The sequence below is a fragment of the Balearica regulorum genome, chromosome 3 (genome assembly GCF_011004875.1).
Source record: "Balearica regulorum gibbericeps isolate bBalReg1 chromosome 3, bBalReg1.pri, whole genome shotgun sequence".
In the NCBI taxonomy this organism is placed as follows: Eukaryota; Metazoa; Chordata; class Aves; order Gruiformes; family Gruidae; genus Balearica; species Balearica regulorum.
The window spans coordinates 68,231,132-68,257,877 of NC_046186.1; the positions used below are offsets into that span (position 1 = coordinate 68,231,132).

The following is a 26,746-nucleotide window of genomic DNA, read 5'->3' on the forward strand; positions in this document are numbered from 1 at the left end:
CATCCTCTCTAGGCACTTCACAAAATAGAAGGACGTGTGCAACATTAAACACAAGTTTAATAACTGACATATGACTTGAAACAAAATGGCACATTTTTAAACAAGTGTATGTGCTATTTAATAACTTCCACATCATGACATCTTTCATGGCTTGTGGGGTTTTGAGCTTGCAACCTCAGAACTCTGTAGCCGTCCACTCCTGGTGCAGTGGGCTGTTTTCTGATGCAAAACACACAGGTATTGAAATAAATTTTATAGAAAAGAATGGATTTAGCCAATTTGTGATTTTTTTTTTTAAAGTTAAATAGTAGTAGTGTCATGTAAAAGGTAAAGTCTGATGTGTGGCTGAGGGAGGCCCTCCCATTGAGTCATGAGGTTCAGAAAGGACCCCCTTGTTTTCTAAACTCTTTCTCAGAGAGGAGCCTAGGTGCAGCTAGGTCCAGTCTTAGTCTCAGGCTTGGTCAACGGTTCATGTCTAAAGGATTATATATATAGCCTCTTACCAGAGTCAGCGTTTGCCTGTCAGAGCCCCCAAAGAACTTACACCAACTCAATTTTGCAAAGTTGAAACTAATAGAAAGTTTATTAAAGCGACAGATTTAAAGAGTTTGGAATTGCCGTTGATAAATGCACTCACTGCAATAGTGCTAATATATGTCTATGATTATAACTATAATTCCAGCAAAATACTATCCCGGGTATTCTCACCAAAAGGGTGAAATCACAATTGCTTACCGAGAAGGCGTCCCTGTCTTGGGTGGAGGAGAAGGAGCACAGCCTGTCGACGGCCACTTCGAGGTCTTCAATTTCTTCTCTCGCCCTCCAGGGGTAACTTCTTCAATATCCTTTATACTCCAGTCTTAGTTGTTCCCTCCCAGGGGTGACGTTTAACATGATTTGGGTGGAGAGTCGAGTACTCTAGTCATATATGTTTAGCGTGTACTCCTTTTAGCTCATTAGCATATTTAGGGGTGTCAACTTTAATATTCATTTTGTGGATAATGAAGCAAAAGGTCTGGCTCTGGGCACCGTGGCCTTCAAAATTCTATGTAGAAACCGTCTATCTTTTATTCCGCATTCTCTAGCCAAAACAGGGCCGTCTTGCCGCTGTAAGACTCCCTCCTTCGGCTGCTTCTCATACCAACCTTGTGGATCTCCATCCACAATGTTTGTACAAGAGCGGACACCTGTGTTTTTAACCTCTTAGGTGCAATTCCCACATCATCCACCCCGTGACTATAGTCACTCGATTCAAGATCCAGATCATGTTTGTATAAAGTCTATCTGGGGAGTATCCCTTACATTTGAAGTTTTTTCCTCTTTACTCGGGTGTAGCTCCAATTCCGTCCACCCAGACGCCACATGTACTTGATGAATGAATACCCGGGTTAGCATGGATTTGATGCAAGCTGATAATACACAAACCAAAACAATCATAATGATTATTATCAATATGAATTGCAATAAAGAAGCAAGCCATCATGATAGTGAGAATCCTAAACCATGTAAAAGTTTGTTCAACCATCCTACTTCCATGCGTCCTCTACATGCTTTTGCTACATGCTTCGTATGCTCTAATTGTTCATTAAGGTTTTGTGTTACATTTAGTGTGTGGATACAGCAAGTGTCGTTGGCTAAGTTCAAGTATCCACACACTCCATGTTCATGCAATAACGACAAACCTAATGTCAGTCTGTTCTGTAATGCCATTTTTGATGTACCCTGTAGCTGCGTATTCAATTCTTCCAACCCGACACAAGTTGCAGTAGCCAATGCTTCAGAATGTCTAGTGAGGTTATATAACATCATTTGATTCTGGAATGCTGCTGTTTGAGGTGTGAAAATTGATTCCCGAACCCATCCAACCATGGTTCCTGTTGTCGGATGTGGCCAGGGGTCTTTTGATTGTCTTTTGATTCATCCCCACAGAGCTGGTACGAGAGGTTGCTTCCTCCAGAAGGGGTAAAGTGTTAACAGTCCCAGTGTGTGTTGACGTCGTTGGCCCTCCACGGATAAGTCTGTGGTCCAAGTTCCGTCACTACTAACCCACACAGTGTGTCCCATAGAGGGTATACAGAGTTTTGAACAAATTATATCAAAACGGGCATCATTGTTTGTCAAATGAGACCAAGTGTCATTGAAGTGGGGTAATTATGACAAATACAACCTAATCAGAGGGCTCAAGCTATCGGGCCCGGTCTCTGGATTTCAATTTCTGGACTACTGCAATTATAAACTTTAGTGCAATTCCAGTTATGACCTTTTGGACTATCTAAGCAAGAAATATTAAAGTTTGCATATCGGACACTGACATGTATGGAATTGTCTGGTAATCCAATGGTCTCATTCCAATCAATGCACCAGTCAGTAATCTGCATATAAGCCCAGTCACCATGTTGGGGTGCTCCCCACACCCTGGGTATACACATTCCCCGTGGTGTGTTGGTGCACTGGTCTCCAGAAGGATGATAGATTGTCCCAGTTGTTTCACCACCAGTCTCAAACTTTGGTGGTTTAGTAATATTGCAGTTACCTATGGTTCCATTTCCCTTAGGGGTCCATTATAGGACATGTTTCCCTTCCTCAGTGTGCCATGTTAGACTGGTATAGGGGAGTCCATGATCCCTGGTGCAATTTCCTGGTATTCGGAGTACCTGTGAACACAAAAGAAGAAGTGCTCGGTCTTGATTTGACCGGCAGATAATAGATTAGAAAATGGGTACTATCCATCCAGTACTGATTCGATGGAGTTTTCCAGAGCTGTCTTTCGCTTCCCAAGTTTGGGTTACTAATTCTGCAGTGTTTGGTACGGCTGCCATTAAAGGTGCAATATTGGCACTCAGACGCCTATAATCAATTGTAAGACACCACTGTCCATTCGGGTTTTTTACTGGCCAGACAGGAGAATTATAGAGGAAGTGTGTGCGAGTAATAACACCTCTTTTTTCCAAATCTGTTACTACCCCGTCAATGCCCGAATGTGCGGCTGCTGGCAGGGGTACTGCTTTACATTAGTAATTTTCGATGGGGGTAAAGGTACAGACATTTCTAATAAATTTATAGCTTTAGGCTCATCATCTTAAAGCCATACTATTTCTCCATCACATTGTCTGGCAAAACTCCAGACTGACCCATCAGGGAGTTTCCACACTCTGCCGTACAACACATCAAACCCCAATATGTTACTACTAGCAGCACCGACCAATACTTCAGTGCGGGTCAATTTCTTTTCACCTGGGAGCCACAGGGCAATTTTTGCTCTAGGGCATTCCTTTATGATCCCATCAATCCCTGTTAATTTTGCCTTACAGCAACCGGGTTTTATATTTAGGCATTCCGCGGTCTCCTTGGTGATTACTGCCATTTGCGCACCCGTATCAATGACGAAATTTGTAAAAATTCTCCGTGGTCCTACTGGAATAGCAATGATAGGTTTGTGATGCTTATTAGAGAGCCATTGCATAGCTAGTACTCACTGGGCAGGGTGGCTCACTGCCCTCCCCGGGGATGCAAGTTTTTTGTTGGGGCAGCAGGGGTATCTGTTAAATCAATCAAGTTGTGCTGCGGGGCTGAGGGCACAGATCTAGCAGGAATCGGTTTCTTTCCTGTTGTCTGGCTACTCCCTGCTGAATTAATTCTTTGGCTTAGTGAATGTACCAGAGCTCGGAGGTCGGTGGTGGGTGTGCCATATAGTATCTGTCGTGGCACTCCCATCGCCAGGGCTCTACGCCACAGGTCGTTACGTTCCTTATCAAACTTAGGTGTGCACTCTGGTTTAAGCTTAGTGCTACGAACCTGACGAACTCGCCGAGGGGGTGGTTGTGGTGTTTTCCCGGTGGTCGGTTCGATCCAGCCCATGCGGCGCCCATAACTCACTAACTCTTGTACAAACTCATTCCAGGTGGGAATCTGCTGATTCCTATAATTAGGTCTCCCTGCTCGGCGTGCATGGTAAGGTCCAGCACTAGCCTCCTGAGTGGCTCTAATCCTGTCCTGGACACTGGCTACATATGTCTTTAGACTATCTGGGAGCCCACGGATAAGGGGAGTTAATTGTGCTGGATCAACAGGGGCTAGCATTGGGGATCTCCTCAACATATCCCTCTCATACATCGCTTGTATGCAGGCTGCCTTTTGTACAGACACAACCAAGTCAGAGAATCCTGAGGTTTTGATAACAAGGGGTTCTCCTCTGTCTTGCGGATCTATGCTGCCAGCCCAGTTAGCAGCCCGCATTGTTAATGAATAATTATGATCGCCCGGTGTAGTGGTTAAAAACACTCCAGGACCCCAGTAGCCTTCAGCTTCTACCTCGCTCAGTAAGATTCGATCCCCCCCCGTAAGGGAGACTCGCCACACATATTCTGTCTCAGACTCCTCCAGATGCCTGGAATACTTTTCCTGCAACTTGGCCAATTCAGCAGGAGACCAAGGAATGGTGTGTACCATAGTACAAACATCGTCATCCCCCTCATCTGTGGTTTTGTTTTTAATTAACGGTCGCATAGGCACGGATTTGGGGGTAAGAACGGAATCTGCCACCAATTCATCATTGTCATTATCATTCCAAATGTCTCCATCCCATGTCTCGGGGTCTGCACAGTGTATTAATTTGTGGACTTGTTTAGCTGAGACTGAGGATGGCATTTGATCTAGTAAGAAATTTAGTAAGTTTTCCTGCAGCTGTTTTTCTCGCCTTTCAAATGTGGCTACTAGCAATTTAAGTTCCCTAATTTCCATATTTAAGTTTTGGTTGTCTGACATGAGAGAATCTACTCGTGTTCCCAATTTCTCATTGTTTTCTTTTTCCAAAGTTAATGATGTTTTCAGTTTCTCATTTTCCTCCCTTTCTAAAGTCAGTGATGTTTTCAATACTTCATTTTCCGACTTTAGAGAGGCATATTCTACATCTGCAATTCGTTCGGGGGAAGGGGACGTTTTGATCTCTTTTTGCGCGCAAGATAAACAAGCCCCCAACACCGCACAAACAATTCCTTTGCCTTTACCTTCTTTGATCTTTTGCTCAATTCTGCAGAGTTCTGTCCGCTCTACCACTTTGTCCTCATCTCTCCAATATTTTTGGGCCCATTCTATTCCCGCTTGGGATGGTGTACTGTTATATTTTCGCAGCAGTTTATCCATGGCAATCCTGCCGACTATGCCAATTTTCTGTCATGTAAAAGGTAAAGTTTGATGCGTGGCTGAGGGGGGCCCTCCCGTTGAGTCACGAGGCTCAGAAGGGACCCCCTTGCTTTCTAAAGTCCCTTCTCACCGAAAGGATGAAATCGCAATTGCTTACCGAGAAGGCGTCCCTGTCTTGGGTGGAGGAGAAGGAGCACAGCCTGTTGGCGGCCTCTTCCAGGTCTTCAGTTTCTTCTCTCGCCCTCCAGGGGTAACTTCTTCAATATCCTTTATACTCCAGTCTTAGTTGTTCCCTCCCAGGGGTGACGTTTAACATGATTTGGGTGGAGAGTCGAGTACTCTAGTCATATATGTTTAGCGTGTACTCCTTTTAGCTCATTAGCATATTTAGGGGTGTCAACTTTAATATTCATTTTGTGGATAATGAAGCAAAAGGTCTGGCTCCGGGCACCGTGGCCTTCAAAATTCTATGTAGAAACCGTCTATCTTTTATTCCGCATTCTCTAGCCAAAACAGGGCCGTCTTGCCGCTGTAAGACTCCCTCCTTCGGCTGCTTCTCATACCAACCTTGTGGATCTCCGTCCACAATGTTTGTATGAGATAAGCGGACACCTGTGTTTTTAACCTCTTGGGTGCAATTCCCACAAGTTGAAACATCTTATTTCAGCATTCTCTATATGAAATGCTCAATGAAGTTTTAAAATTTTTAGTTGTAGAATAAGTGGTTTCGCTCGGTAAAAAAAATTTAAAACTAAAAAATTCAAAATGATCTTAAAACCCTTGTTGTTATAGTTGACCTAAACAAGTATTTTCATGAAAGTTTCAAAAAATTAAAACTTATTTTATTTGCCTATTCTATAGGTGTTATGATCCACTACACCTTTTTGTTGCTTTGAAAAATGTTAGTTTCACAATTTTATAGGAGTTACAGTTGAGTTGTAAACCCATGTTTTAAATAAGAACGTTTTTGTTTTTAAACTTGCAGCTATAGAATACTCGATGGGTATTAAAACATACCTATGAATGCCTGATGTTCTTTTTTTTTTAAAAAACTATCAGCGATTATGAGCCTTCTTTTAAAAGCAGAACAATAACCTCAGCCCTTGAAGACTGAAGCATACAACAATTAGCAAACAAGATAAATTATGCTTTAAGAGCCCTTTTGCTCTTCATGCCCTCAATAAACTAGGTTTTGTTTTCTCAGAAAGAAAAACATTCTTTCTCCCATAGGAAAAGGGCCAGGACGATTCATATGTAGGTTTGTGAGATTCTGATTGTTGCTTCCACATCTGTTCCATGGAAAGCTGGGGAAATAGTGAGAAAAATTGCCTAGTAATTTGTGACTAATATAGTTATAAAATATTAGTTTATCATTTTTATGGTGACTTCTAATGAAATATCCTGGCTTTCATTGATCTTAAACTTTAAAATATTAACAGTCTAAAACAATTGCACAGCCATGTAGAGACATCTAAAACAATTAAAAGCAATACAGAGAGTATATGCTCGCCGTGGTTTTGTTGGTAAGGACATTTCCTAGGCGGGCTGCTTTTCTCTAGAGGAAATCTAACCTCTAAATCACCATTTTAAGCATAGAAATAACAACATCTCTCCACTTATTTTGAGAGGTCTTTGATATAATTTTGTGAGACTATAGTCATAGGTACAGTATAAATACAAAGGAGTATTGGCTTTAAGCATGGATTAATTTAAAAAATAAAATGAGAACATGGACACAGAGTCTTCAAAAATTATTGGTTTTGGCATCTGTAAATAGTACTAAGATCTATAGATCTCAGCCAAGTATAGGCACATTGCAGTGGCTGAAATTTTTGTGTTATTTCATAAATGAATAAATGTTGCTATAAAAGCAACATTTTTTGTTGTTACTATTTTTTAATATTAGTTGTATTTAGTCCTCACCTAAGTATTATTCGTGAAGTTTGCATAGCAAAAGCATATCTTTTCCTTGCTACTTCATGATCATACATTTCAATATAAATCCGATCTGTCCAATTTTTTGAACGGTCTTTTATTTCCTCAATACTTACTTAAATTCAAGCTTGTAGAAAGAAGATGGAGTACTAGTACAAGTTAGCACTTCCTCCTCCTCTTTATACAAGGTTTTTCTGTACTGCTTATATCGCCTAATTAGTTTGGTGCAGAGAAGACTTGCCTCCACACATATGTACTGCTAGTATTTTATCCAAGAAGTAAAGAAAAAAAAAAAGTAACCTGTGAACTTCTCGGTAAACTTGATAAGGCAGAATGCTTATTCAAGGAATAAGATCATCATTTTCCTCTTGGAAAGCTGCTACATCTGCATTATGAGTAGGGACAGCTGTAAGTAAGTATTTCAAGAATATGGGAAGACTGTAACTGTAGTTGTCTTGAGGAATTACTCTGCTGTGTCTTGGGAGAGACTTGTAGCTGTTAGCTGCCACCAACCTGTTAAGAAGCTGGAAAGAATAAAACCATGTTCAGCCTGTGGTTTGAAATTGCCTCTGTGGAGCAGTTCCACATCGCTGTAAGTGGACAAGTGGGTTGATCCGCTTCTCAGCTGCACGTAACTGCAAACTATACGTGTACAACTGCAATCTGAATAAAAACTTATCTGATAGGTGCGAATTATTTGTGCTACATCTTAGTCCCAGGGGATCTTCCTGTGCTTCGTTAAGTGTGGTTGGGTTGGCCACACTTGTCTGACGCTTCTCTGGTCCAAGACCCCAGCTGCTCTGCTTGCCTGGGGGCACCCAGCCGTCCCTGCCTGGCCCTGGGTGTCACACTGGCTCTCACAGGTTTCCTGTGTGGAATTCAGCGCCAGTCGTGGCGTCGAGGCTTACGCATCACTGAAGAGTTTTGGTTTTGTGCTGGCTCTTTTCCCAGCCATCAGTCTTACTTGTGATACATACCATGAATTCCTGGACATACAGAGGAAAAAAATTGCTCAGGTTGCCCTTTTCAGGAACTGCCTGCTTGCAGACAATTTATATTTTTAATTTAATTCAGAAACCCACATTACAGCACAGGAGAGCTTACAGAGTTGGGATGCTCATACTGAGATTTTGGGGCCATTAACTAACTTTGCTTTATATGTTTAGATATTTAACTAGTTTATATTTTAAATTACTTTAATATTAATTTTTCAAATTGTGCAGGGTGACTAAGGAGCAATGACTAATATACTGTAATAGACTAATCACATGGATGTCCTTTCAGGGCACCCAGATTTCAAAGCAACAGAATTAAATGGTGTGTTCCTCAGTAATATCAATAGTATTTCACTCCATTTTTCTGCATGGCATTAAAGTCTTTTACAACAAGATAGTATAATCCAAACTTTCTACCATTACTTTTATTTTGAAGCCTGATGCAGCATCACTGAAGTCAATGAGAATAGGCTTGAGAATGAGACACTGACTGCATCTACTTTGAGATAGCATATACTCCAAAAACTTAAGTTCTTGGCATTTTATTTCAGAAAAGATCAACATGGAATGTATAAAATTTTAAAGGATATTCCCGTATCTTCCCTAATTCCCTAAGGAAATTACTTTTTTTCAGATTGTGGTTTACAAAATTACTGTCTTGGTGTATATAAGTTAATAGCTGTCTTTCGCATTGATCATAATTAGCTAATTATTTCCCTTTTTTTTGGTATTCAAAATAATCTAGCCTTAAACCAGAACAGTTGTGGGTTTTTTAGGCTTTTCTACTGGAATGGCATCTTCCTTTTATGATAGATATATAGAAAGATACTTTGAGGCTACCAGTTAACAATCCCACTTTTGGGAGCTAAGTAGCATTCACACCGAAATTAAATCAAACAGAGTGAGGTTAGTAAAACACGTTTGTGATGTAGACCAGCTATCTTGCCATTTGTGAAATGCATTCATTTATGAATGAGTGACGTGGAAAAGTGATACTTGGAAAAGTAACGTGAGGGAAGTATTTCATGTGTTTTATCTCTTCATGTGACCCAATCATTGGAAAAGAGACTGCCTGACCCTTGTGACTTGACAGCTCTCAGTAGCTCACAGTAATTTAAGACAGGATATGTAGTAGCCGTGGGAGGCTACTACATATGTATAATGGTTTGGGAACTGTGACAGCTTTGCTCTAAACAGTGACGGTCCTCTCCGCCTCTCCCTGTAAAGTTCACTTGGGTTATTTTCATGTTGTTTTTCTTTTAAAAAGTACAGGACATGTTTTACCCAATTACACAGGATTTATAGAGATAGGTTTCTGGAAAAATATGTGTGTACATTTGTTTAATTTTAGGCATTGTAAATGGCCCTCTGATTTCAAAGAGAGCATTCAACACTGCATTAGGTTAAGCATGCGTGTAAGTCTCCATGGGATAGGGGGTTAATATGAGCTCTTCATTTCTCTAGATGGTTTAACAAAATTCTACTGCTGCTTTTCTCTAGGTAAGCCTGAAACACTGGCATCAGCAAACAGTTTGTGAACAGTGCACTATGCCAGTATGATGTAAGAGAGTTAAATATTAGGATGTATACTGCCAGGATTGACCTTCTGAGGACTGTTTTCATAGACCTGTAGTTCTGAATAATCCAAACATTCATAATACCTTTGCCAATGAAGTGTAAGATCTATGAATATGAACCAGGGCTCTATTTTCTATGCTTATTTTAGAGGTCAGTGTGCAAACCAGCACAGGGTGACCTGCAGTGAGTGCGCCATTTTACACTGAGAATCAGAGAATCACCTTCAGTCAGCAGGCTGTCTGCTCTGCTCTTCAAGTACTCCAAGGGCTCAGTGGTTGCCGTTTTCTACAAATAACTCACTATTTCTGTATGCAGACCTTGGTAATTGTTTGCTAACAAGGGCAACAGCAATCATTTTAAGATTTGGGAAAAGGTGGCAAAAATAATCCTCTCTGATGCTCTTAAATTCAGGGCAGCCTGTCTCATCTTCATGCCTTGTGAAATGGAAGGTGGCTGAGGAGAACGCAGGGCATGTACATACCGTATTCTGCTGCCAGTCGATATTCCAGTTCAGGGCATCTAACCTCATTTCACTTGGAAGCTAATGTAAGCAGTTCTTACTGGTACGAGCACTGAAATAGGAAACTAATAATTCCTAGAATCTGGGTTGGCCTATTATGAATGTCAGACATTAAAGAGAACATTTCTTCATAAAACTTTCATTCTAGGATTCAAATAGACTCTTTTAGCCCCTCTTCCATTCATTTTAATACGAACGGCCACATAAGTACTCTCAGTAATAGCGCAATCCCAATTTTTGCGTGACATTCTGTCAACGATGTACATTAAAAAGAGATTATTAAATGGAAGATGCTTTTAGGTCCCCATATTTTTGCCACCTGAGGCAGGATCATTAGGTTAAGATAAGAAAATAACAGTGATCTGTAGCTATTACAGATTATTTAATGCAGTAAGGTAGATGATACCCTTTTAGAAAGAAGCCTGACAGTCAGAGGTGGAACAGTTACTGTAATTTATTTGGCAGGAAAAAACAGTGTCAAGCTTTGCAATATCTGTGATAAAAAAAAAAAAATCACTTGAGTGAAATTCACTTCAGAGAGTTGCCTCCAGGAACAGAGCATGCTGGAATGTTAAATCAAGAAATGTATTACAAATCGTTCATGTACCACTAGGTTCAGAAGCAGCAGCTGAGAGAGCGGCCCATGATACTGAAGGCAGCAGAAAGAGGTAAAATACATTCAGCTTTTAGTGCTCGGTTTACTACACTATTAATTGAAGACATTATCACAGTTGAACCGAGAACCCCAGTGTCAGTGTGGCTGACAGTAATAAAGAGGCTGCCATTTCAGTGAATTATTTCAAAACATTCCAGTACTTAGTACATAGCACATTAGCTTTCATAATTAAATTAATGCCTTTTGATGTGAGACTGCTGGCATGTGTATTGTGGAATCTGGAGGAAATACAGGAGAATATTTCCAGAGAGGGAGACCTCCTGAGTGGCATGCCTACTAAAAAGAAAAGGCAAGGCAAGACACACATTCCTAATTGCAGCATTTTCTTCATCAGGAAGTGTGCTTGTCCCCAAGAGGTAAAGCAGGTAAAGCCAAGGTCCCAGTTCTTGCACCTCAAGTGTGCAGTATTCATGGAACACAAAACTAGATTCATCATCTTCACAAGAAGGTCACCACGCTGCAGCAGGTGACTGGACACTGGTAAGCCCAGTTCATTGGAGGACAGCTAGTTTTCATGTTTAATGAACAAATTTTACCTTCACTGAAGGGGATTCTCTGAAGTTACAGTGGGCCTGGTATGATACTGTCAACCAAATGCAAGCAAGAACAACCCCGACGCCAGTGAGTTACTTTGGAGGACAAATTTAGTCCTAAATATATAAATATATTAAATAGAATTTGGCCAGTCAAGGCCCAGGATATTGACCTGAAAAAAGTCACAGCCTAAAATTTGATACTAGAAGGGTTGATAAGCAGGCAGACATTGGCACTGGGAGAGAAGGGATAGGAACTTTGGGATGCCATTTCCATGGTTATTTGTGTATGTATCACTGGTTCCATTACATCAGAGAATAGTTATTTTTCAAAGTCTTCTCCATGCTTTTAGGCAGCGTGGCAAGTGAGCTTTAGTGGAGCTCTGAGTGCAGGGAGGACAGTGGCTGGGATTTGGAAGTCCATTCAGGATAGCAACAAGCACAAATGTGCAAATGGAGGAAGAAACTCAGAAGCTGGCGGTGTTAGTGGAACAGAAGAGAAAGGGCAGATACCTTAGAAGTCCACATCAAAGCCCTAATGAAATCCTGTACTGCACTTTCTTACTGGGAGGAGAGGGAGACTGGGAAAATAGAAATCTGTGACTAGTACTAATTATGTTGCCTAATGTATTATTACTGAGAACTCAAAAACTGTTGTGGAGAGAAATAATAGGGTGCGGTATCTTTTAACTTGTATAGAAATGAGAGCTTCTAGTAAGCGTTAGTAGCTGTGAGATTTGTATCATGAAGAAATTGGCCCCATTTAGACCCACTGTGAAGACATTACGTATTGGTGAGGCCCATGCCAGTCACTGTAGGTAATGTCCTTCTTAACTAGCTGACAACCTAAAGCATGACGCTGAGAAGGCAGTGCACAGTGGTGATCAGCTTGGCATTGTGATTTATTAAAATAGCTTGCTGTCCAGGAATCATGAAGAAAGTTTGTGAAAAAATATAAAACATGGTCGAAGTTGTGAATTGCAATGAAAAACTGGTTTTTGTGTGGGAAGGGGCTTGTGGAAAAGGGCATAGATGCTGGCAAGAGAGGAAGTGGTAAATGAGACATTGAGTCTAGCATCGCTTGCAAAGTGGTTTTACAAATAAGCATCAAAATCTGAGAAGATGAGGCTGAGGAAATTTCTCAGGGAGTCTTAAAAGCAAAAGGAAGACGTTGAATATTTCAGATTTAGTCCACGAGTTAAGGAAAAATTGCTTTTCCAGGAAATGAGTTGCTTTTACCTGCAGAACATAAATTAGCATTCTGAGGGCAGAAGAATCTGAATATTCTTAAACTTGCAGCTGCTAGCAGTATTTTAGTGCTTTCTAAATAAATACCTTTATTCTTTCAGAACAGAGCTGTAGTGTTTTATTTCCCAGACAAGATTGCTTTTTGCATTCAAGGGTTAGGGTTTGCCACATTAGTAATTGTAAGGTAGCTGTTAAGGTGAGGAAGCACTGTAGTTTTCTGAATGGCTCCCCCCCATCATTCTCTTTTTGGAGGCTTTATATAATTTCTTTCAGTTTTCCTTGGGTTTTGTGTATCTTCAGTGGAGTAACAGAGGTGTCCTGCAGGGCATACGAGTGCATCGTTTAAATTTGACACTAAAAGAAATTTCAAAGTGAGAGTTTAGAAACAAAAAAAATCCGTGTTGCACCAGATCATTAGCTGGTGTAAAATGTTTTATTTCCAGTTATACCAATGGAGCTACAGTGGTTTACATCAGGATAGGATCTGACCATTCATGTGTTATCAAACACCCGGATAGTACTCCGATGAAAGAGTAGGAGAGTTGGTTAACTCTTTAGGAAGTAAAAAATATTAAGTAATCGAATACTTTCCACACATCAGAGAACTGGGGCAACTTAATTACAGAGGACTGGAAAAAACAGCTAAGCCAAAGCTCCTAAAGCATTTCCTATTGTAAATACTCACGTTTAATTGTCAGCAATTGTTTAATATAATTTGGGCTGTTCCCCTACATCAGCTCTGATACTGGTGTTTATTATTCTTGGAAATATTAGCTCTCTATGAGAGCTTTTCAGTTTTAAATAAGAAGCAAAAATATTAGTTTAGGAACAATTGTGGGTGATTGCCAAGATTTTTAAAAACCAAGAGCTAATAATTAATGAAAACAGCTATCTGATCAGAATAAAATTTAAAGCAGACAATGAATTAGTTTTTCATAAGAACACAATCAGGATAAAACAAAAGGGATAATTTGGCTTGAATTTTCCTCCTACTTTATATAACACATATTTTTATTTGATTACCAGTACCCAGGCATTTGTACACAAAAACTTGAATTCTAAAATGCTTTAATCCATCATAGTTAGTTATTGTCTTAGTAAAGGACTGGTAATTTCTTTGTGAATTGTTTCATTCTTTGTATCAGCTGTAACTTGAAAAATTGCATTCCAGCAACATTTCTCTAAAAAACGACCAGTTCTTTGTCAGAATTATTCATACGCAGAAGGACTTGAACAGAAAATGGCCCAAAGGTATTTGTAAAAAACCTGATGGCCCATAACACACAAAATGTAGGCATATTAGAGAAGATGCCTGTGTGGCTGTTTAGAATGTCTAGATTTCCTGGAACCTCTCTGCGGGACATTCTGCCTGAGACAGCATTTGGTCTTCAAGAGATTATTGCATCCAGTGCTTGAATACCACATCCTGTCTTCTCTGCGTGAATGTCATAGATTCTGTGGAGCTTCCTAAAAATAGCAGTCCAAAACTTCCCCTGTACATCCTGCTGTTTGTATAACAGGATTTTCAATTATTTGATTTTTCCATGCCTATCCTTTAAAAATGTATTATATGTAAAAATCTTGGAAGAAAGAAACCTGCTAAATCTAAATATGAGCTTCAAACAGAAGTGATTTTTAAAGAAATTAAATTTCAGTTCTTGCCTGCCAGAACTATTGAATCAGACATTGGTGATAAAATGGTTATCATAAATACAGATTTGGCAATTGGTATTAATGTATTGATATGCAGAATATAAAACTAGCAAACTTCCTCTTTCACAGCATTTTAATTTAACAATAATGAAATAAAAGGTTGGTCCTATGTATCATTATGAATCTGGTTTTCCTTCCTACTAATGTATAAATTTGAATGAGACTTTGTTTTGCCACCTGTATCCATATGCTGGGATAAACTTACCCTGTCAGAGTTGACCAGTATTTTTTTTTAATCCTTGTCTTAAAATCCTTGAACAGACCTACTGGGTTTTTAATCCATTACAAGTGTAGAAAAAGGCACTGCAGTCAAAATATGGGCACATTCTATGGAGATAATTTTCCTCCAAACAAAAATATTTTAAATGTGTGTGTATGTGTGTATAGTGGTTCATATAGCAGTAGTGAATTATTCAGGCAAGTGGTCCAAATTAGGCACCCCAGTCTGGTGCTTTAGAAGGGGCCATTGTTGTGGGTCCCTTCACACTTTTTTTCACTTTGTTAATTGAACCAATATAATCAGAGGGAAAGTCTTAATTTTCTGTTATTTTTAAAGTCTTTTTACCTCTTTGTTACCACACACGGCTTATTTTGTGGAATAAACCCAGGGTTCGTGATGCTCCTTATTAACAGTTAACTGATTTTATTTTTTAATCTCTTTTATAGATGAAAGAATTCCGAACTAAAATGCAGTCAATGTTTCCAGCAATTCCTAAAAATAGTGAGTGCACCGTTGAATGGGAAGACTTACTTAAATCCAAGTGAAAGACTCAGAGGCATTTGGCGATGTCTCTTGCAGCAAGAACAGGAGCGGAAGTAGCAGAAGTTTCCCATCTGAAAAACAGAAGAAAACACAGACTGAGCAAGCTACTGACTGAGGTCACTGAACCTGGGGATGCCAATTAACATCTAGCAGCGAGGGAATTCAAAATGAAACAAAACAAAAAAACCCAAAAGCAATTTATATTGTACTTTTCAGCCTGCTTGGTGTAGTTGATTTGTGAGGAAATGAACCCTGCAACATAAGTTGGATCCAACTTGAAAAAAGACTCTATCTTCTGAAGACTTAAAGAAGAAACTGATCTTCAGTTGTAAATACAAGGACAAAACCCCAATAACTTCTTATCCCAGCCCACTTATTAAGAGAAATTTTAGGAAATTTCTCTAGGAAACAAAGAACAGTACTTTCATCAAGTCAATTATAACGGATCTTTTACTGAGCCTAAAGGTAAAGCATACAGGGCACTCTTCTAAAAATAAAGGAGATATTTCAGTTTGTAACAGAGAAAACACCTAAACCAAACTATTTTTGTATGTCTGAATGGAAAGTTTAAAACATCCAATATGCAAGTAGTGACCTACTGAGCTCCTCTGTAGAGCATCAGAAGAGATCTCTACAAAGTGCACTGTTTTCTCAGTATTCATTTTTTTAATTGGATCCCACAACAGAGAATCCAATAGTTTGCATAAAAGTCTCTACTATATTTCTCTAGCAATTTAAGTTGCAAGTGAAAAAGGCATAAAATAGCGAGACACCCAGTCTGTCCTACACAAATATTTTCAGCTAAAAAAATGTATGCGCAGGGCTGGGTTTTTTGTGTTTCAGTGGTTCCTGTGGTTCTTCTACCAAGAGAAGCAATGTGACATTTTCCACACTGCAGTAATCTCATGAAGTGTGGGCGTAAACTAGGAAGAGTAATGTCTTACTCAAACATTGTATTTGCAGAACTGTAGATCTGTAAAAATGCAGAGATAAAAAAATGCTATCAGTGAACAATCCTTTGTTGAATTCTCAATTATCAGGTCTTTTTATTAATTGCACACAGTCCAATTAGTCAGTTGTCAGATTTAATAAAGTCCTCTTAAAACCTGTCTTTTGTGATTAAGTCTTTATATTCCTAGGAAAGAACATAAAAAAACCCCCTTTAAATGTCAGATGAATAATAGAGAAGTATGGTTTTCCTATGAAACATGACAGCATTAAAATAATATCTTTAAAGCAATTGAAGTGTAATAGTTGACATCTTTTCCATAGCTTGATGCTTGTAATCCAATATTAAATAAATTGTGGTGAATACTGCCATCATATGCACATGAAAAACGGTACTATTTTCATATTAGTGTTAGTTTGTGCGCATGGTGATACATGTATATTGCCTACGCTTACGCACATTAGAGCTGAGTTACCAAGTTTAACAAGTAACCACGTCATTAAAACTGGTCAAATGCTAAACTGAAGTAAATAAATGCAAATTGCACGATGTCCTTAAGGTTGCTTACCTTCAGTTTCTAAGGTGGGATTCAGGTCGTCTGTCTTTATCTGGATTAAATTACTCACCTGAAACAGTCATCCAAGTTCCCTGCACAGTCAAGGGAGAAAGGACTGGTCAGAGGGTGGCTGGCACCGTACTAAAACGAATGGCTGCTCCTGGAATTGTGTAAAGCATCTGAATGACCTACCTGCTGGCTGCCGCTGAAAAGAGCCGCTGTACCCTTGCTTACCTCCCACAGCCCAGTGACTGCATGAGAACGTAGTTCAGGAGAAGCTCAGGAGAAAAATGAGTGGCTTGCTTGTGCTTTACACCTCTGAGGGTTAGACGAGTGCTAGTCCTGGCACAAGAGAGCCGTCCCTTCTGGGCATGGTTAGCCATCGGATCAGTGTAACTCTATTATAAAAAAAAAAATCCCTTATGACAGATAGGATTAATTAAATCTGGAGGTGCCCAGTTATATGGACATACCAGATGGTGCTCTTCAAAAAATCCTAACATAGTGAAATATACAGACAGAAAGCTTTAAAATAAACTCACACAGGGCAAGCACAGAGTGATCAAGTAAATCCATGTTGAGGTATAACACTGAACGTAAAACATCTTCCCAAGAGAGAGGAATTCATAGATCATCTTATTCCAAGCTTTATTGTGTGCTTTTGGCTGGAAATGGGTTTTCTCTAGATAAGGGTTTGTGTAGAAGAGTGCAAGCATAATGTAAAAGTAAATCAAGTCTCAATCCACATGAAAAACACAGGAGATCTTGGATTTTCTTTATTGCACTGTGGAGCTCTCTTCAGTTGGTGAACGTTCTGCTGGTTTTGTGATGGTTCATTTTTTTCTCTGTATGAAAATATTTGGCAGAGTTACTGGAAACCACAACAAAACCTCGAACAAGTAGAGGGGAAAAGTACCTAGTACACCAATAGCAGCTAGATACCATAGTGTATGTAGTTACCGAAACTTGGCAAATAAAATTAGGCAAAAAACAACAATAGATAATACACATTGAAAAAATAAATCAAGTTTCAAGACAAACACTAGAAGTAGACACTGGCACAAAAGAAGTTGGTGGGTCCAGTGGCTCCCTAATTGCTTTCTCTGTTATTTAAAAAATTGCTTATTCTCTGCATCAAGGGAGTGTAAGAATAAAACATGGAAAAGAAAGTTTATTTTCATTTTCAACTTTTCCTGTGCAAAAAGTTACACTGAAATAAGGGGATGTTTGCAACACTGCTATTCGAAGTGGGTGCCGTAGCATAGCCGCAGTGAGTCACTTTTCAAGTCACTTTTCCACTGACCTCTGTGTTTCATTTACATTGATTTTTCACCAGCTTTCTGGTCACATTTCGTTATAGGAATAATGGCAGCTATGTGTGTTCCTAAAATTAGCCTGTAGGCTAATACTTGATAATACGTGAGCTCCCTCCATACTACTATGTTGCTTAGAAGCAAAAACTGGAATAGGAGACGGGTGATGACAAGAGACCAGTTGTGGCAAACGGTTGTGCAAGAAACAGCAATGGGCCAGCTACGCCACCGTTCTTGTGCTCACCCAGGGAGCCTCCGCACCGCCGCCGCCCCGAGGTCAGTAACAGTGGCTTTGCTGCGGAACATGGCAAATGAAAACAAGCTGGAAATGCTTGTTTAATTTGGTCCACTATCCACTCCGGCAAAAAAGTCTCAGGGGCTTTTGCTGTGATTTTTGTCACCTGCGGCATCTGCTGACGTAAACCGGGCTCCTAAGAGCTCATCGTTTTAGAAAATGCAGGTCACCTAACTTACACGCAGAGCAGAGTAGCCCTCGATATTTAGGCTGTCATTCAAAAATCTCCAGAGGGTTATATGCCTGAAACTCAATTAAGGATGAAGAGCTGAATCAACACTGCAAGAGTCTGGGCCGGTGGTTGCTGGATTTCTAGACGCTTCGAACCTGATAGGCCAGAAAACAATCCCATCTGGGCAAATGGCCTATTTTAGCAATCAGGATTAAGCTGACAGAAGTTTTCTGTAATTTGTCTATTTCTTTAATAGCAGGGACATATTGTTAAATTAGTTAATGGGAAGAAAAAATGTTTAACAGTTAATGCGATCCTTTATGTGGCACACCATCTGCGTATTGTGTGCTGAATGTCCCTGGATGTGGAAGAGAGGAAATAGTACAGAATTTCAACCTTGTCTTCTTTACTGTCATTATCTTGGGCAAGTATGATAAATAATCATATTTATCTTCTGGAGCATATACAGTTTTAATCAAGCTATTAACCAGGAAGACATTTTTCACAGACTTTGGAAGGCACAAAAAAAGACATTATCTCCCCATAAGCAATCCATTTCATGGGCGCTGAGCACTAGAAACTTAGAATGGAGTGAACAAGACAAGTTATTTTTCCTTTCACATCTAAATAAAGCTATTTGCGGAGACTTTAGTCAAGCATATTTGGGGACTAATCCTGAAATTCTAGAAGGGGACAAATCAGCTTTTGTAGACGGTTATGCATAAAGTGTAAGAGAAATTTTTAATCCTCCATGTCCAAAAATCATCAGTTTTAATTGGTTGAACGCTTGTTTCTATGAAAGAGGTTTTGCTCTTAATTGGAGCTTCAAGAGAACCAGTTCAGTTATTCATCAACCTGACAACCAGGGATGCTGCTTGCCTTCCAGTTTGATGTGTTACTCTGATCATCAGCTGAGCAGGGAGGAGATAGTTAACGATGCACAATTTGGGTACGGCCACAGTTCTTCCCCTGTGAGTGCTGGCCCTCGCCTGCCGGTGCAAGGCTTTCCTCTCGCGGGGGAGGAGGTGCAGCAGTCGCTCTCTCCCCAAAGAGTTTAAGCAGTGGTTGCCATCGGCTCTGCAGCGCAACCTGACGCTGGTGGGATCCCCTTCGTGGAGCTGAACGAGTTGTTTGTTGAAAGCAGGGCCGGTACCTGAAGATCTGCGTGTGTGGAGACATGCACACGCATACATGTGGATGCATATATGCATAGAGAGAGCGAGAGAGGTTTGTACAGCCATTAGACATAATGTAACAGATAAATATGTTTTATTCCATTTAACTTCATTGCCAATGGCTAAGAGTCTAAATTGGGGTGACATTTTAAAAAGCTATGTGACCTGACAGGCAGTAGCAATTTGAAACCCAGTCTTCTCAAACACAGGAAAGTTCCCCAAACCAAAACTCTATTACATACATAGGGTTGAGGAACGCGCAGGAACACCACCTGCCTCAATAGCTCCTGCTGAAGCTGTTTCATTTAATGTAAATAATACAATAGTTATTACACGGGAGAGAAAGAGAAAAAAAACCTGAGAAGCTGATATGACAGTTTTGTGGTCAAGCTATTCACTTGGGATAGGAAAGGGTAAAGTTCAAGAATAATTAACATAAAGGGGGACAGCTTTGACAGTGGAGAGGGATGCTTCCTGCGTGGGGTATTCCCTAGGACAGCCTCCTGGGACATGAAGACCTATTTCAAATTATATGCTTTCAGCGTTGCTCTTCGTATATATTTTTCCTTACAAAAAAATAGAGTCAATAACTCAGAATGGGAACGTTTATTTTGATGGTTGGTTGGATTCTTCCAGTACAAAAACATTTCCTGTATTCTCCCCAAAAAGAAACATTTTCACGTCAAGACTGAACTTATTTTTATCCTGTGCCACTGGACTTAATTTGCATTCGTCTCTTCTGTAAGGCCTCTGGAGTTTTTGCAAGCAATAGCAACTGATTAAACTCAGTTCCTGATTCCTATCCTTCCCCTTGGCTGTTGGACTTCACATTGATAAAATGTATTGGACAGGTTACTGTGCTCTGCTCTGCTTGGCTACACAGCTTATATATTATTTGGTACAACTTATCTCAAGAGTAGCGTGTAGATGATATGCAGAAGGTCTGGGATTCACTCCTATATCTAGGTCTAGCTCATCGTTTTCGTACTCCAGTTGTTCTACAGTGACACACGTAGATCCATACCAGTTCTTTATTACTTCTCCTTCCCCTTTCATTTAGATCATTTTTTTCTTCAAAAAGAATGAAAAACAAAAAGACAAGTCATTTTAGATGTGTGGATTTTGGATGCTCACAGTGAGAGCTTTACTGATGATGCACAGACAGACAATACTGACCAACACTTTTTTGCAGCCCTTTAAAGGAGAGGGATTTTCAGATTGGGCACACAGGGTCACCTGCCTTTTTAAAATTTATTTTGGCTTATTACATTATGTAATGCATCTGTATGTTCTGTGTGACCACAGCGTGGCTCTAATACAGAAAGCTGTTTTTATGGGTTACGGGTTTATTTTGATGTTATTTGTGCAAACGCACTAGGAAGTAAAGAAAATTTACTGCATGATCCTGTTGAAAAATAAAAGCTCACGTATCAGGGATGACTTATGCGATGCTAAACACTAATCTGATATTCAAGTACAATGCAGTCAAAGCCAATATTACCTGCAGCCAATGCTTTTCAATGAATGTACTGGATTTCTATTCCCAATTCCTCTAGACATCTGCAGAAGCATACATCGAAATTCTCAATATTTAAACACTTAAGTAAAAAATAGAGTGCACCTTAAAAAATATACCACAAACTGTATAAGAAATTAATTGGATTTTTTTAGGCCAGTTGCTACTGTATACTCACAAATGATAATAATTTTGCTAGCAGACTGACAAGAAGTCACAACAGAAACGCTCGTGTGTTGAGTTAAGCTGCTTTTCCCTCTTTGTTGTTAAGCAGCATTCTTCCTCTCCAAAACTTACTGCTCTGGGCCCTCACCGCCATTAAGAAAACCCCAAAATTTTCTCTGCACCAGCTTTTGAGGGCAGATAGAAGAATGTTGGAGAAGAGTTTTTGGGTTTATGTCAGAATCCTGTGGCCCTTGGCTGGCCTGACCTCAAACCAGCTGTAACACGGTGGGTTTCGCTAGGGTTTTCTTCTGCTTTTTGAGTTTCTTTAAAGCTGAAACTTTGAAGCTCAAAATCCTCAGAAGGAGCAGAAAGAGAAGCCTCATGCAAACAAATACCACTGATCTTTATGCAGCTTTGATCTCTTATATATCTATAGTGCCTTTCATCATGAAGAAGCCCAATAAGATTTATAAACTGCCTTCAAAGGGAAGCATCTTATCCTCTATGCCACAATGTGCACGCCACTGAAAACCAGTCTTCAGAGTAGATGATGACCCGTAGCATGATGTATATTAACGGGCAGTAGGGCAATAATTAGCAAATACAGAAGAACGCATTATTTGGCAGGATCTATAATACCAGAGAAAACAGTGAAGACCTCAGTTTATAATGGCACGCTTATCTGAACTGGAAAGAGAGGCATCTTTAGGGGACTCAAGGAACTGCAAGGGCAGCCTGTCAGCACGTTACTTCAGTCCCAGTCACTACCTCACTCCCAGTTTGCCACTACATGTGGTCAGTTTGAGACTGTCTGCATCCCTGGAAGCTGTTGCCCCGTAAAGGATTCCGAGAGGAAAACACAGAGGATCGCGGCGGCGCCTGCACGCACGAGCATGCATGCACGCACGCATCGCGTGACGACCGTGTCCTCAGCTCGCAGAGACGTGGGCGGGCTGCTCCAGCCTTGCGCCCATCACAGACATCGGGTCTCCTCAGCTTTCCACGTAACAAACACCCCGGGCCCCTCTACCCTTCAAGACCCTGCAAGGCAGACGGTATGCGTTAAGACAAATACGGCGGCGAGTGGAGGAAAGAACCTGATCACGGGGGGCAGAACGGCCTTTTGTGAACCATTTCAAACTCCTGGGTGCAACAGCCCCTAACGCTGGGGGTGGCTCAGCAGGTGTTTGTGCTCTCAGCCACGCCAACCCGTCTGCAGGACAGGGGCTTCTGCGTCTCCTCTAAACATGCACTGGTACCCCACAAGACTTCTGCACTGAAAATTTTATAGGCACATTTCTGTTCTCTCTCCAGATCTCTCGTGAAAATCCTGGCCTTAGGGAACCCAGCTGAAAGAGCTCTTCTCCCTCCTTTCCATTAGCCAGAATCTTTGATTAACTGAGTCTCCGACTGTCTGAAAATTGCAGGCACCCTTGAAGACTTTCAGGTAATTGCAGTCTCTACTGCGTTTCAAAGCAAAGGCTTAGGTTACTAAGCCATCTCCATAATGTCTGATCAATGAAGTGATCAATTAGGAATGGGAAAATGAGCTGGGGTACAGCGAGTGGAATGGCTAATGACCTAACACGGAGAAGTCTTTTAATCTCTGGCTCCCACAACTGCATGCCAACCTGCCCACCCCCCCCCAAAAAAAAAAAAAGTTAGCAGGGTCCCGGAAAGTTGAAAGTTACCAGAAAAAAAAAAAAAAGAGAACGAATGGATACCGGATAAAAATCAGTTAAAACTAGAGGCTTTGTGAGGACCTAGAGTGGCTCAGGAAAAATTCCAAGTGTTTGTTTAATGGATATGTGAGATTGTTTGCCCTAGTAACTGTGTCTCTGTTTGATATGTATGAGGCTTTGAATATTTTATAACAGTGATGGCTGTGTTCACTTAAAGGCAGCTGCTTAAAAAAAATTAAAATTCCAGAAAACACTTTGTCTTTCAACTCAGCATTATGTAATGTTTCAGGCTTGATACCCATTTTCTTTGAAGGCTTTTCCTACTGATAACATCAGAAGTGTCACCCAGGAAAGATGCTTCATCTAAAAAAAAAGTGTTGTTGGGTCTTTTTGGTTTTGTTTTGTTTTCTTTTTTTATTCCACTGACAGATAATGAGTGTTAATGCTTCATTTGAAACAAAAAATGATAGCTGAATTGGAAGAGTGCTAGAGAGGAGGGCACTGGGGAACACATTTGTGAGCCATCACACAAATTCTCAGAGAAGCCCAGGCAGAAATTCAGAACATCACATCTTAATAGAACATAATGTACTCCAGAAAGAGTAGAGATAATGTATCCTAATGTATTCAGTATTTGCCTTTGATGTAAGCTTAAGCATTATTCCATATGTTTTACTCCATCACTAAATTAATTTTGGTTGGAAACCATCACACATTAATTATCAAATATGACTAAGCTCCAGCTCACTTGTTTTCCTAGGTTATTTGATGTCTGCTCTGAGACAGTTACATTGCAGAATTTTGTTTATAATAGCTGTGGCTAACATGTTAACAGTGACTCTGCCAGATTTGCTAGCTATCAGGCACAAGTACAGCTCAGCTGTCCAGGGAGGAGACTGCATAGGAAGGGAAAGACATGAGCTTCAGCAGACACTTTGCACGTGCATGCCCAGGGTCTTCTTGAAAACAAAATAGAATACATTAGAATCTATTTTTACAGGGACAGGATGAACCCACTTGGACCAAGCATTTTATGTATTACATGGCAATTACTGCAAGCAAACACTTGCTTGAGTGAAGAAGGCAGAAACTTATTTTTAAAAATGTTCCCAGTATTACAGACCACATCCTGACCTAATGCTTTACTTTGTTTTGAACAGCTTTTATGTGAATTTTCAAGAACATTTTAAATAATAGATGTGTCATAATTACAGCCTGTTTTTCTTATGAGAGGGGGTTTTACTATTCAGATCTTGTCATTTTAAGATCAAAAGATTTCTATTTCAGAACTGTCTTCCTTGCTGAGCTCTAGACAGACGGAATACTTTGTGAGTTGCCAGATCCTTAGCTGTTGTAAGCTCTATTACCATTAAACTAAAGACATGTTCCTGAAAAATCCTTTATTACACAAGCAGCTTATTGCAATATTGCCCACGCCTTTTTAATAGAGAAGCCCACATTCCCTCTGAAAAAAATCTTGGGACCATCTTGTGTAAGTGAAAACAGAGTGTTTTTCATCTAAAGCCCGCTATCAAAAAATTTGACCAAACAGTGGAATTTCAGTTTTTATCTATTTGCTTACTTAATCATGGATGTATGCAGTTTTTAGCAATGTTTCATCATGTCTTCTTGTTCATCGGAGATCCCCGAATTGCATGGTAAGAATACGTCTTTACGGTCAAAGAAACTAAGAGAAAAAATTATGTTTCAGATTTTCTAAAGCTTTTCTTTGTTAATTTGTCATGATAAAGTAACAGTTCTATCAAAACCTAAAGGTTCATAAATCTAGACCCTGTTGTATGAAAAACTCGTCCAGTCTGCCTCATTGGTCAGATGTGGAGGACCTGCCCCTACTCACAGGTCAGGGAGGCAGTGCTCAGATGGTAAGGAGGTAGTAGTCAGAGCCAGTATTTGGCTGTTCAGATTCAAGGCTAAATGACGAAAGCAGTCTGAGCACGATAATGGCAAAAATCACAGAAACTGCAAAAGCTTCAGCCCAAATATTTTCAAGGGCAAAAATCTCTCAAGAATGATGATTTTTTTTTTTCCTATTATGTCACTTTAAATGTTGTTAAGAAAACAAATTGCTTCCAAGTTTAAGCTCTGACAAAAGATACGGTTTGGGTTAGAATAGAGATGTATTAGTTTTACGTATGACCAGTCTCTAGCGATGTGCCAACCTTGAACCATTTGCTTATTCCTGTCAAAACTCCTGCTAGCTTCGCTCGAGGCTTTTATGGGACATTTCTTTAAGGGCATACTGCTGCAGGAAAAAGTAGCCTGTAAGCCTCCTCTTCTTGCAGCCACATCCTTTGCCACCCCTCAGCTGAGCTAGCAGCATCAGCTGTGCAGATGAGTGACAGTGCAAATCCGGAGCAGATTCAAGCCAAAAGACAATTTCTCCCCAAAGGATGATTTCCCAGCTGCTCTGGTTCCCTGACCTAGTGCCTCACAGTTCCTCCGCTTGTGCTGGCACAGCGCACGAGGTAGGGAAGGGATGGGGGCTATATTTGGGCAAGCAAACCATCATCTCATTGAAGAAAGATCTGGAGCTTTTGATTGTAAAAATCATGACCTTAATGAACAGGAAAACTCATTACAGTCCTCCGTGGTTGCTTTCACATTGAGCTAAATTCTGCAGGCTTTAGTCAATTTTTACCAGAACTTCTGCAGTCAATGAAGTCTCACCAAAAGACAGGCAAAGCTTGATCCAGTGAAACTTAAAGCTTTAGTAGAAGGGTGAATAGCGAGGAAGGGGGCAAGACATGACAACGGCAGAGGCACAATAATTGATTTTTAGAAAAACCTTGAAAAATAAATCTGACCAAAATATTATGTAACAAACACCAGAATCTCATCTCGTAAGACAATGTTTGGCATTAACTTTTACTTTTTTTTTTTTTTTAATTGTCCTGCTGGCCATCTGTTAGCATTATTCCACTTTCCATTTAAAAAAATCTTCTCATCCTTAGCAGATGTTCAGTTTTTCTACATGTATGTTTTGTAATTCCTCTCAACTCTACTAATGGGCTTTGTACTCTCAGAACTACAAGTTTTCTTATATTGCCTCCACAGTGTCTGTAACATCTTCTTAAAATTTGAATAGAAAGCTTCCATTGACGTCTCCCTACTTTGAGGAAACAGTGTTCAGGCATCCTCACAAAACAGCCTTTGCAGTTATCCTTAATGGGCAGTGGCTGTAATCCCTGGAGTCGCCATTTATTCTGAAATATAAAATTGAAAGCCTTAGCTATCTTTATAACTCCAAGCTGTCACAAAAGAAATGGGTTGTCTGTTCACATGGTAAGGAAAAAATTGAGTGTATCTGATAGTACTTGCACTTGGACCGAAATAGTTTTTCCACTATTTTGCATCACATGATAGAAGCCAATGTGTGTGATTAATAGTAAAACAAGTAAGGGAAGTATCACACAATGCCATTTTGCATCTTGCCAGCCAAATGAACATAAAGGATGCATGCCTCCCATATGGTAGGTACACGTATGAAAGGTCAAACATTTATATGGCATATATTGCAGCACAACTGCTTCCTGACATTCATAAGTTTTAAGCTTTTTAAAATAGGCATGTACCTGTTTCCTTTAATGTATCTGTTAGCATTTTCTCTTCCCACTTCCAAATTTTCTCCTATTGTATAAAACAGTTATACAGTTAGGCTTTGTACCTGTGGCTGGTAGAAGAAATAGGGGTAGAAACAGCAGAGGAAAGAAGAAATGGATGTTTGCAGTGGGCAAAGAACATGGATTAAATGATGACCCCAGTAAGATGCAAATCTTTAGAAAGGCAGCAGGTAAATGTG

At 40.0% G+C, this 26,746-nt stretch overlaps 2 protein-coding genes across 3 annotated transcripts in view; one reads left to right on the top strand and one right to left on the bottom strand.

Moving 5' to 3' along the window:
- The window catches only part of TMEM242 (transmembrane protein 242), a 29,440-nt gene extending 13,228 nt beyond the window's left edge, over positions 1 to 16,212 (top strand). Inside the window, exon 4 of the mRNA XM_075748340.1 lies at positions 15,007 to 16,212. Coding sequence (XP_075604455.1) covers positions 15,007 to 15,105 — 99 coding nt within the window. The 3' untranslated portion in view covers positions 15,106 to 16,212. The remainder of the gene's footprint in view (positions 1 to 15,006) is intronic.
- LOC142601014 (uncharacterized) lies at positions 38 to 8,007 on the bottom strand. 2 transcript variants are annotated; one of them, XM_075748339.1, is made up of 2 exons: positions 7,523 to 8,007; positions 38 to 6,446 (listed from the first exon to the last, which is right to left on the bottom strand). In XM_075748339.1, exon 2 carries the CDS (start codon positions 5,140 to 5,142, stop codon positions 3,490 to 3,492), a length of 1,653 nt encoding a protein of 550 aa, XP_075604454.1. In that variant the 5' UTR covers positions 5,143 to 6,446; positions 7,523 to 8,007; the 3' UTR covers positions 38 to 3,489. The 2 variants fall into 2 exon arrangements, with proteins under 2 accessions (XP_075604454.1, XP_075604452.1); XM_075748337.1 differs by having other exon boundaries at positions 7,378 to 8,007.
- Positions 16,213 to 26,746: the final 10,534 nt, after the last annotated feature.